The sequence below is a fragment of the Hesperophylax consimilis genome, chromosome 22, assembly GCF_061612785.1.
Source record: "Hesperophylax consimilis isolate HC1 chromosome 22, BYU_Hcon_1.0, whole genome shotgun sequence".
NCBI classification, from domain to species: domain Eukaryota; kingdom Metazoa; phylum Arthropoda; class Insecta; order Trichoptera; family Limnephilidae; genus Hesperophylax; species Hesperophylax consimilis.
Genome location: NC_142857.1, coordinates 3,842,064 through 3,853,747, shown reverse-complemented (window position 1 = coordinate 3,853,747; position 11,684 = coordinate 3,842,064). Strand labels below are relative to the sequence as shown.

The window sequence follows — 11,684 nt, the reverse complement described above, 5'->3', positions numbered from 1 at the left end:
GCACAAGCAGTTTTCGTCTCAGAAAAGGCTCACACAACCTGCAAACATGAATCCAATTGTGAGTTTTGTTCTTTTAATTAATTCGTCAGTGTTTTATCCAATAATAAATTGAAATATTTTTTAGAATGTTTGAGTATCTAATGATATTTTTCTTTTCTTTTAGTTCTTCGTCGCTTTCCTGAGCTTGGGAGCCCTTGTCTCCGGGTATGCTCCAGCATACGGTCACAATGATGGACAGTGGAAGGGAGAGGGTCTTGCCGAAAGCCAAGACAACGCTCACTTCCACAATGGATACGCCACCTATGCCGCCCCCCATGCCTACTCTTATGGAGCTTATGCCCATGGAGCCGCCCCCATCGGACATGACGGACGCGTTGTAGACACCCCCGAGGTAGCTCACGCCAAGGCCGCCCACTACGCCGCCAAGGCCGCCGCTTCCCAAGGACAGTGGGCTCATGCCAAAGGAGCATACGCCCCAGCCACCTACGCCGCCTGGTCTCCAGTCCAGAATGACGGACAGTGGAAGGGAGAGGGTCTGATTGAAAGCCAGGACAAGGAGCAAGTCAACCAAGGATACTACGCCCATGCTGCCCACGTTGCCGCTTACGCCCCAGCTCAATACTCTCACGGAAACGACGGACAATGGAAGGGAGAAGGTCTGATCGAGAGCCAGGACAACAGCCAATACAACGGACAGTACAACCATTACGCTTCCCATGCCGCTCAATACGCTCATGAGAATGAAGGACAATGGAAAGGAGAAGGTCTGATCGAAAGCCAGGACAACTCTCAGCACAATGCCTACAACGGATACTCCGCCTACGGATCTCCCCTCGCTTACGCCCCAGCTTACTACTCCCACGAGAATGACGGTCAATGGAAGGGAGAAGGTCTGATCGAAAGCCAGGACAACTCTCACTACGGAAGTGCCTACGCCACCTATGGAGCTTATGCTTCTCCCGCCATCTACTCTCATGGAGTGTACGCTCATGGAGCTGCCCCTCTGGGACATGATGGACGTGTTGTAGACACCCCCGAGGTAGCTCACGCCAAGGCCGCCCACTACGCCGCCAAGGCTGCCGCCGGAGCCCATGGTTCCTGGTAATCAACCCAACCACCTGACTGATGAACCTAGAAAATACCTCTCCTAGTCGTTGTATTAATGCAATTATATACAATTTTACTGAATTCCCACTGTGTACAGTATTTGTCGTTTATGATAACGATACTTATGATTTAACAAACGAACAAATTAATTAAAAAAACTTCCATGAAGTTGAAACAATATATCTTTGGCTTCTTATTATTGTTTGAGTGTCCAATATAATGCTTACATATTGTAGCAACCCAGAAAATGTTTAGAACATTCCAAAAGTATGAATGTAAAAGGGTTATATTGAAACAGCAGTAAATCCAAAATCTTCATCGTGATCAGTATTATTTTCCGATTGCTGGTTTTGCATACTTTTAGGCCTTTCAATTGGCGTTGAACCATGAACTATCATATTAGAAATTTGTATATACCCATTCCATATCGTAGCTAGATCTATACAATGATTTCTTACTTAATATTCAGTGCATTCATTAACTCCCTTTTCTCCCACAGCACTCAATTTTGCTATTGAAACTACCAACATTTAACAAATTTCTTCTGTCTATGCCGGTTTTCGTTAAAGCTGGACTCAGATAAAGTAAATCTGGCACTTTCCTTTGGAACTAAAATAGATTACTTGAGTAATTTTCTTTCCACTGTATTCAATTTGTCACCTTGTTTCAGCGTGAAAAATTCGTGTGCAATGCTTCTGAAGTCAGGTTGGGAACAGAGACGATTTCAAATTCCTTCAAGAAGGAAGATACATTTTGTCCATTGATCTGTCCAGACAATTAACAGCTTAAAACAGTAATATAGCTTAATTAAACAACACAATATTCTAATGCCTTTTTGCGCTGTAACATCAAAAAAATATATTCACAAATACGAATTTTTGCATTTTTTCAATTGCACTCAGCAATTAATAGACATATTCAATGATTGTGGCAACATAAATAAGAAATACTTTAGCTATACATTATACGTGCACTGAAATGATGACTCTAATATCGAAAATTACCTTGAAATTCAAAATAGAATTCATAAAAATTTTCTGGGGCAATGACTTAACGTCCGTAGCTTCTTCAGGGCAGTATACAAGCTACGGTTGTAGCAAAACCCGGTCGGCATTAAGTACCTATACAATTTGAAAATGGTGTTTACTAAGTTATTGTTTTATTTTAAATTATTATGTCACATCACAAAGTATCTACTTCATATGAACAAGTATTATTTACTGTAGCAAAACGTATTATTTGTCATCTTAAACGAAAATCTGAAACAGAAAAATCAGAAAAAAAATAGGTCACATCTAGGATTCGAATGACCTTTGCCTTGCCAGGGCACCGTTTTACCACTGAGCTAATGAGACCCTATCTCATTCGGTCATATTTAACTGTATCATACTTCGAATAAGAACTACCGACATTGCCTTCATTTTTCTCACCGCACATTTTTATTGGCAACTATCTTTTATTATAAATGATGGCAAGATTCAACCCGAACTAAATGCAATCTAGACAGCGTCTTTAGATAAACTTATCTTATTTTTGTTTTAATGTGCGACATCTATTGAATTTTCTGCAAGTCAAGGATGAATATTTATTTTTTGGAATAACTTAGTGAGTAAAACCTCAAATAGTAATATTTAATTATTGAAGACCATATTACCGATTCTTAAACAAAAACCTGAAAGAGAAAAATCAGAAAAAAATACGGTCACATCTAGGTCCTCACCAAAGATATTAGAAGAACGAGATGTGCTATGCGCAGTTCGTACTGAGTGGAATTGTTTTGCCGAGTGTCGCCGGTTTTGTTCACCAATACTACTGCACACCTTCGCTTGCGCTAAGGTATCCGCACTAATACATAGAACAGATTTCTGTGCGTACACGTCCCGATACCGTTCAAAGTACCCTAATTAGGTAGTACTCCGGCTACGGTCCGGCGGCCAACATAGCATATCTCGTTCTTCTAATATCTTTGGTCCTCACCATTATAGGTCGTCACCATCGAGTCCAAAAATTAACTTTGTATACCACTATTTAAATTAATTAAAACGCCACTTTTTAAACAAGATGCTTTGTGAATGCTTTTTTGAAGGTATCCACGCGAATTCACAGGTAAAAGTACACATTTTAATAAAAACGTGCATAATCACTAAGGACGGGTTGTTTCATCGAATTCGAACAATTCATAAAATTACAAAGTTAATATTCAAATTCTGTGAAACAACCAACCAATGATTATTTAATAACAAAACTTGAATAAAACTTGACTATGAAATTTGATAAATTGTTAAATTTTTGTGAAACAACTCGTCCTAAATCTTATTTATTAAATATTTTTTTTGTCAACACACAAAACGGAAGCATGCTTTGGAAGTTTGCAAATAACAGTTCGCGATAGTTCGAATAAGAGTTTTTGTTTTTTTTTATAACGCCTCGCTCAGTCAAGGTAAGATTTATGCGAAACGTGATGTTTTGATAAATAATTTAAACGCTCTCTTTTTTAGTAAGCAAGTCGAACGAAAATACCCAAGAAAGTGAAGTACTATGACGTGTTTTTAAATGTAGCGAAATATCACACATTATATGTGGAAAAAATAGATATTGAAAGATGGGCAAATGCAGGTAATTTCATTGATGGAGGGCTGAACGCAGTTGGCGCTAGCAAAAAAATATCAAAAGAAGCGAAGCTAGCAGTCCACACAGGAGTACTGGTACCTACCCTGATGTTTGGCAGGAAGGCATGGAAATGGCTGAGGAAGGATGAAAGTAGACGCTGTAAATGCTGTAGAAATGTGGAGACCCGGAAAGAATGTATGGCTGATGCTTACATAGTGAGTAAGATTAAGTTAGGGACTCTTAGATGGTTTGGGCATGTACTTCGAACGTAAGGAGATGAAAGGAGTGTAAGGAGAGTATATGACGCAAATGTGAATGGAAGCAGAAGTAGGGGACGCCCGAGGAAGAAATGGCACGATCAAGTGAATCAGATACTTGAGTCCATGGATGTCAAAAGTCAGAATAAGAGAAGAGTATGTATGAGATGATGTATGAATATGAATGAGGCAAAGAGTGTGTGCCAAGACCGAGTTGTTTGGGGGGTGCATCCTTTCTGCCTATCTTTGCTATGAAACGGCGTGATAGTTGAAGATAGTAGATTGTAGAGCGAAAATTGAGCCGAAAAATTATACTCGGAAAATTATTAAAAATACATTTTTATAATTACCCGGATCCCTGCACCCGGCGCCATGCAACCGGCACCCTGCAACCGGCACCCGGCACCCCGCACCGGGAACCCCGTACCCGGCACCCTGCACTTGGCAGCCTGCACCCGGCACCCTGCACCCTGCACCCTGTTTTCCTGTTGCTTACGTGATAAAATTCGCGTTGTATCGTTAAATGCAACTTAGGTATCCGTCGAAAAAATTTTGCTCTATTTTCAACTAGTCGTGTTTTATCAAATATTTTCACAATTTTCGGGTAATTATTATCATTTTTAGCGCGTAATTTAATAATATTCGTATTTTCACATATCTTTAAATAAAATTTCGTTTTCTCTTCTCCGTTCTATGGATCGTTGACCAAAAACTTCCTCGGGTGAAAGTGAAATAATATCAAACAGGTAAAAATATATTTTGAGGAAATTATGAGTACCTAAATGAAAGCATAACCTTCGCAAATACTCACGCATGTCGCATACTATATAGTAGGATATTGCGAGACGGATTTCTTCAGCGGCAAGGTCAACTGACAAGGCAATGGTGCGCCTCTAAATGCCTTAGCCACTAATCATTAAATAACTTATTGATTGTTTATATTGGTTTGTATTGTCCAGTTCAGGGCTCTGAATTAATTTAGCGGGTTGTTAAACTCTCGCCCCCCTATTCAAAAATAATTGTGAATCATTTTAATTATAACAGAATGATATATAAGGCTAGCAGAATTGACCGAATAGGCACAAGCAGTTTTCATCTCAGAAAAGGCTCACACAACCTACAAACATGAATCCAATTGTGAGTAATAATTCATTTCAACCATCAGTGCTTACTCAAATAAAAAAAGTGATGAATACCTACGTAAAATTATTTCGTTTCTAATTACTTGTCTTTCTTTTAGTTCTTCGCCGCTTTCCTGAGCTTGGGAGCTCTTGTATCCGGGTATGCTCCAGCATACGGTCACAATGACGGACAGTGGAAGGGAGAGGGTCTTGCCGAAAGCCAAGACAACGCTCACTACAACTACGGATACGCCACCTACGCCGCCCCCCATGCTTACACTTATGGAGCTTACGCTCATGGAGCCGCCCCTATCGGACATGACGGACGCGTTGTAGACACCCCCGAGGTAGCTCACGCCAAGGCCGCCCACTACGCCGCCAAGGCCGCCGCTTCCCAAGGACAGTGGGCTCATGCCGAAGGAGCATACGCCCCAGCCACTTACGCCGCCTGGTCTCCAGTCCAGAATGACGGACAGTGGAAGGGAGAGGGTCTGATCGAAAGCCAAGACAAGGAACAAGTCAACCAAGGATACTACGCCCATGCTGCTCACGTTGCCGTTTACGCCCAAGCTCACTACTCTCAAGGAAACGAGGGACAATGGAAGGGAGAAGGTCTGATCGAGAGCCAGGACAACAGCCAATACAACGGACAGTACAACCATTACGCTTCCCACGCCGCTCAATATGCTCATGAAAATGAAGGACAATGGAAAGGAGAAGGTTTGATCGAAAGCCAGGACAACTCTCAGCACAATGCCTACAACGGATACTCCGCCTACGGATCTCCCCTCGCTTACGACCCAGCTTACTACTCCCACGAGAATGACGGTCAATGGAAGGGAGAAGGTCTGATCGAAAGCCAGGACAACTCTCACTACGGAAGTGCCTACACCACCTATGGAGCTGATGCTTCTCCCGCCATCTACTCTCATGGAGTGTACGCTCATGGAGCTGCCCCTCTGGGACATGATGGACGTGTTGTAGACACCCCCGAGGTAGCTCACGCCAAGGCCGCCCACTACGCCGCCAAGGCTGCCGCCGGAGCCCATGGTTCTTGGTAATCTACCCAACCACCTGACTGATGAACCTAGTTAATACCTCTCCTAGTCGTTGTATAAATGTAATTATATACAATTTTACCGCATTTGCATTCTGTACAGTATTTTTCGTTTATTATCGCGATACTTGTGATATGAAACAAACAAACAAATTAATAAATTACTTCAATGAAGTTATAATAATATTATTTTTGACTTATTACTTTCGCATTTTTAATTAATTCGTTAAAACATTGCCACTTATTTTCAATTAGATCATTCGTCTCTCTCGTCCAAGCGCTACTGAGATAATATATATTTCACTAGTAATAAGATAAAAGATATTATGATATGATTAATATTTATTATTTTTCAATGTTCTCCCATAATAAGCAATTGCCTGTGTGTATGGGATGAGGTATTATTTGTTTAGTTTCTTAGATTTTGATTTTATTTTTTAATTTTTGTTTTTGTTTTTCTTTTATTTATTTACGTTTTTTTTATTTAGTTTAGGTTTTCAGTATCTTTTTTTAATTGTGTTTTGAATTCTTTGAAACTATCATTTAGTGATCTTATATTTTCCGGCAATTTATTGAAGAAATTTGTTCCTAAGTATTTGTAGTTTTGCTGACCCATAGTTTTTTTACAAATCGGAATTGGTAACATGTATTTTTGCCTGAGATTTGCTGTGTTTATGAATGGTACGGTTTTGTTTAGGATAGGGGTCTCCAAACTACGGCCCGCGGGCCGTATCCGGCCGGCCGTGGTCTTCTATCCGGCCCGCGACATCTTATGACCAGTGTCATCAAGGACCCGCGACAGCTAATGGCTAAGACCTTGCTCAGAAGGGGCGAAGACTCCGCGAATTTTTTCGTGCGAATAAATAAATATGCTCGTTGGCAAGGTACTTGGCACCAATACATTGCGTCCACAAGTATCGCGCGAATATATCAAGAGGATTTTTTTGAAAAATCTTTATTTATTAATCTTTATTTGATTCGCAATGATATCAAGGTCTGAGAAACGAGTATCAAAAATTATCTTCAAAGCTACATTATCTAAAGCTATATTTTCATCCCTGAAAATTCTATTGTCTACCCCCCCCCCTGCCTAGGACAGAAAATATGAGAGTCTAGAAATTAAAACGGTTTCGGCCCTCTGAACTCACTGGAGTAGTCAATGTGGCCCTCCGGCTGAAAAGTTTGGAGACCCCTGGTTAGGATATCATCTTTGTAAACTTGTAAGGTTGCGTGATACAAACATTAATTTTCGTAAAGTGCGCTAAATTTCGTCAAGATTGTGATGTTTTGAATATCCACATAAATAAACGATAAATAATAAACGAACGTGCTCTAAAATTTTTTTGTCTAGACTAGCAACATGGGATAGATTATAGGCCTTAAGTAAACACATTCCCACAGAAAGGGATAAAATATGGGCAGTCAGTTCTTGAACGTGGATACGTTGACAGCTCCGAGAAATGAATACAAATCAGAAGTGTTGTGTGAGATTACAGTTAATTAGTGAATTCAGATGGTGTTAGAAAGCTTTGTTGGTTTTTGAATTAAAGTGAAATATTATTGAACCGGTGTTTGTGTGAAGTGAAAGTGGTTCGACTCAGTGAGAATACAATTAATAATAATGACAATAATAATAATTGGATAATTTGTAGAGCGCCGTTTTGTGAAAAATCACCCCAGGGGCGCTAAGGGTTGGGCGATCGCGATTATAATATAAAATGTGTTAAATTAAACGTGATTTCGTAAATGTGTAGTTCAAACTAAATTACTTGTCTTAAAAACATGAAAATAATAATAATAATGATTGCGTTTTAAATCAGAGTGAACGTATATAAAGGCAGCAAGTTTTTAATCGGTCTAGGGAGGAATTGATTTGGCTAGATCTATCCACGGAGGCCGAAAACCAGAGGATCAAACAAATTATAAACTCGGGTTCGAATCCCAACAGAGATTAGGGAGGTACAATTGTATTTACAGAATTATTTAACTACCCTTTTATAGGCAGGGAGGGGACCAACCTTGAACAAGTTGCAAGGATTTCGCTGAAATGAGGAAAGAAGCCGATAGGGAGGAGATCGAAAATTAAAGTGATTTAGCTATATAGTGTAACCAGGTAAGCTTCACGCTGAGAATGAGAGATGACTAACTGGGTGAGTTTTTTAATATTATTTATTAAATTTCAGAGGACCCTTTTAAAAGACGGATACAACCGAGGTACAGGAACTAAGTTTACGACACCTGCCGCCCAAATAATGTTATCATTAAAAGGAATGTGCTAGGCGAACTGTCAATCAGCTGTGAGCGAGAGATGAGTCAACGACCTTTTCATATGTAGGCCGATAACTTTTGTTTTAGGGGAACGCCTTGGACCGAGGATCATAATATCGAGAATTTACCTACCTGCCGATCTGTTATTCTTTTAAAACATTACGAATCAAATCATGACGTTGTTCCTGCGGTAGGTATTGAATCGCCGACGAAACATAAAATACCTACTACAAATTAGGCCAACCAATATAAATTTGCAGTATAAAAATACCTATTTACAGGGTACCTACCACAACACTGGCGTACAATTGAAACAGCAAACACTATGAGGCCGAGAGGCGCGGTGTACAGTCAGTCAAAGGGGAAGTTTTGCTAGCGTATGACCGCCCGAATAGAAAGCGATCGGATGCAACCAGATAGAACAAAATGAATACTTTTCTTCTGTTATTTGACTTTCTAATTTAATACTTTTCATCTATTGTTTGACTTTCTAAGTTACGAATTGGGATGCACAAAAACAAATCTAGAGTCAAAAGAGGGAGGTGGTAATCTCCGAAATAAAACTACCAACCGAACAACTTTTCTCAACAGGTACCTTTCGAGAGGTAGGCAGCCTCTTTAAATTAAATGCAAAAATCAAACCAATTTTCCGTTTATACCTACTTGAGAGGATAGGTATTCAGTAGAAGTTACCCATACCTAATACACGAGGATGCTAGTAACCTCATAAAATAATTACTATAACCGAATATTAAAATACAGACAGTCCTCATCCTAAATTTGGCATTTCGAGTAGACCTTACATATATCTCACATGATAATTGGCTGAATGGGTAGGCACACAACCTATCGCTAAAAAGCAGGCTAAATGTCGACAAGATCGTCGTGTGTTATCTATGTTATTGACCTAGAAAAGGATGTAAATCCCCGACGACGAGGGAGTTACAACGTTTTCTAGAGGTGGCACGTAACTTAGGACCTTACGTGTCACATTTTCGCGACTAGATTCGTGACAAGGGATGTCATGGTTTTCCCCTTCTACACTCAGTAAAGTAGATTTCTTGGAGGTGTATGAGGTTGGGGCAATTCTGAAATTGGTGATGAGACCTGGTTTTCTTTATTCTGGCGTGACGGTTGCCGATTTGAAACAAGGGGAGACCCGGCCGGTTGTGATATCCAGACACGCAGATATCGATCGCCTTGTTCAAATTATCATCCATTGGTTTTGTTTGGTAAAGAGGAGGAGCCAATCTTAACTTGAAAAAATTTCATTTCCTTTCCTCTCCTTCCCCTCCCAAAATATATACATGGATGGCGCCGACAACTAACACCATAAATTTATCGTATGTATATCACATATATAAAATCTAACACTTTATTATATTCACATTACCCTACGTTAGATAGAATCGCGTAGCTAGTTGGGGGAGCAGGCGACTTAGAAGATAAGGTTTATAAAATGGCTTTAAAACACAGCGGTAATGGATTCAACTCACTCTATCTCAAAAGAACCAAGGGATACCACACATACATAGATAACTAGGTTTCTAAACCGAGAAAAAAAAAACCAACACAACGTTCGGTGAAGCCTTTTTATACTGAACCGTCACGTGAAATGAGTACGTTCAAGGTCGTACGTCACGTAGACAAACTAGGATGTACACACTTGAAGGGGTGTGTAATAAAGAGAGAGGCAAGGGCTTGAAAGACGGCAGGGAGGACCTTCCTACCCCGGATATATACATAACCAAAGCCTTATGGAAAAGTTACCTATGGGACTTAAAGAAAATTTATCGTAGAAAGAAGAGAAGGAAAAAGTTTGAAGTAGAAAGGGTAGATCATTACCTTTAAGATTGACCAAAAATTTGCTTTAAGGGGCGGGAAAAGTGGTCTTTCAAAACCTCATGTAGACAGTGAACTTTCTCCTGTTTTGAAAGTCAAGTGTGCAAAATTTCATCAATCATCAATAAATGAAAATGTAAGTTTTCGTTTGTTAAAAATTATAAATCTTGGAAAATTCTTCACGAATTGCTTTGAAATTTTGACACAGCGTTACATTCTAATACGCGTATGTTTTTATATACCTATATTATAAAGATGTCACCTGTGACGGGTAAAAAAACGATTTTCTAAAAACAGCGCCATCTGTTGAACAAACATATTTTTTTGGAAAACAGATACATCTGCTGGACGTAAAAGCATAACCTGCTATTGTTTCTGTATATGCACAGACAGACTGAGCCACAACAATACGTGGCGGGGAACAACTAGTCTTGAATAAAATAATATAAAAAATGTATATTTGTTTAAAAACAAACACTATTGTAAGAAATTTTGCAATAATAACTAAAAATACCTAATGAAACAGAACAAGACCCAGAGCAATAAAAAGATAACGTTCACAACTAGGAATCCGGGATTTCTTATCTAACGAGGACAAGCGTCTTAACCAACTTGACCACAATGTTTAATAGTACAGTAGTTATGACAGGTCGATCAATAGATCAATAATTTCTAATTCGGAAAATGCACGGTCAAAAAATCAATCATTATTATTTTTTTTTGGTAAACTAATGTTTAAGACAAGATTTTTTATGCATAGCACAAAGGGTAACAATTATTTTACAAGCAATAATTATTAGCCTGAAACACTCATCCAGATTGAAAAATCTCCTGATAAAAGATACATGACGCCAACGGGACGTGAACCCGTGTCCTTTCGGTTTCCGGTCGACAGCTCTGACCACTGAGCTATGGGGGCTTATCTCTTATATCTATTTTATATGAGAAAGGCATTGTAAGTGCTAACTCTCTCACTAGATGGCGTCGAGACAAATTGTCTACATTTTTGGTGAAGATACTAGAACTTGTCAAATATTAATTATTATTTTTTTTTACTCCTGATAAAAGATACATGACGCCAACGGGACAATTAGATTTCAAAATAGATTTTTCAATCTGGATGAGTGTTTCAGGCTAATAATTATTGCTTGTAAAATAAAAAATCAATCATTACTTTTGATCCAAATTATTGTATTTTTGTGTTCCACATTTTTTTATGCCATTTGTAAGAATATTGTAAAATCTTATCGCAAGATATCCAATGTTTTGTTGACTGAAAGTGGTATGTATTACAGGAATTTGGAGTAAATCTTCATAAATGTTTCTAGTACAGCTAGTATTTAATCTTTTAGCGGAATATTTGTATATATTTGTAGATGGAAACTCGTTGACGAATTTAAACTTTGTAATTTCGGCAGATGA

At 39.0% G+C, this 11,684-nt stretch overlaps 3 protein-coding genes across 3 annotated transcripts in view; all 3 read left to right on the top strand.

Moving 5' to 3' along the window:
- LOC149412713 (uncharacterized) lies at window positions 1-1,285 on the top strand. Its single transcript, XM_089645104.1, has 2 exons — window positions 1-58; window positions 164-1,285. Exons 1-2 carry the CDS (start codon window positions 47-49, stop codon window positions 1,103-1,105), a joined length of 954 nt encoding a protein of 317 aa, XP_089501230.1. The 5' UTR covers window positions 1-46; the 3' UTR covers window positions 1,106-1,285.
- A 3,814-nt stretch (window positions 1,286-5,099) lies between these two features.
- Window positions 5,100-11,684, top strand: part of LOC149412683 (uncharacterized) — a 356,728-nt gene continuing 350,143 nt past the window's right edge. Inside the window, exon 1 of the mRNA XM_089645396.1 lies at window positions 5,100-5,111. Coding sequence (XP_089501522.1) covers window positions 5,100-5,111 — 12 coding nt within the window. The remainder of the gene's footprint in view (window positions 5,112-11,684) is intronic.
- LOC149412712 (uncharacterized) lies at window positions 5,163-6,214 on the top strand. Its single transcript, XM_089645362.1, has 2 exons — window positions 5,163-5,174; window positions 5,215-6,214. Exons 1-2 carry the CDS (start codon window positions 5,163-5,165, stop codon window positions 6,154-6,156), a joined length of 954 nt encoding a protein of 317 aa, XP_089501488.1. The 3' UTR covers window positions 6,157-6,214.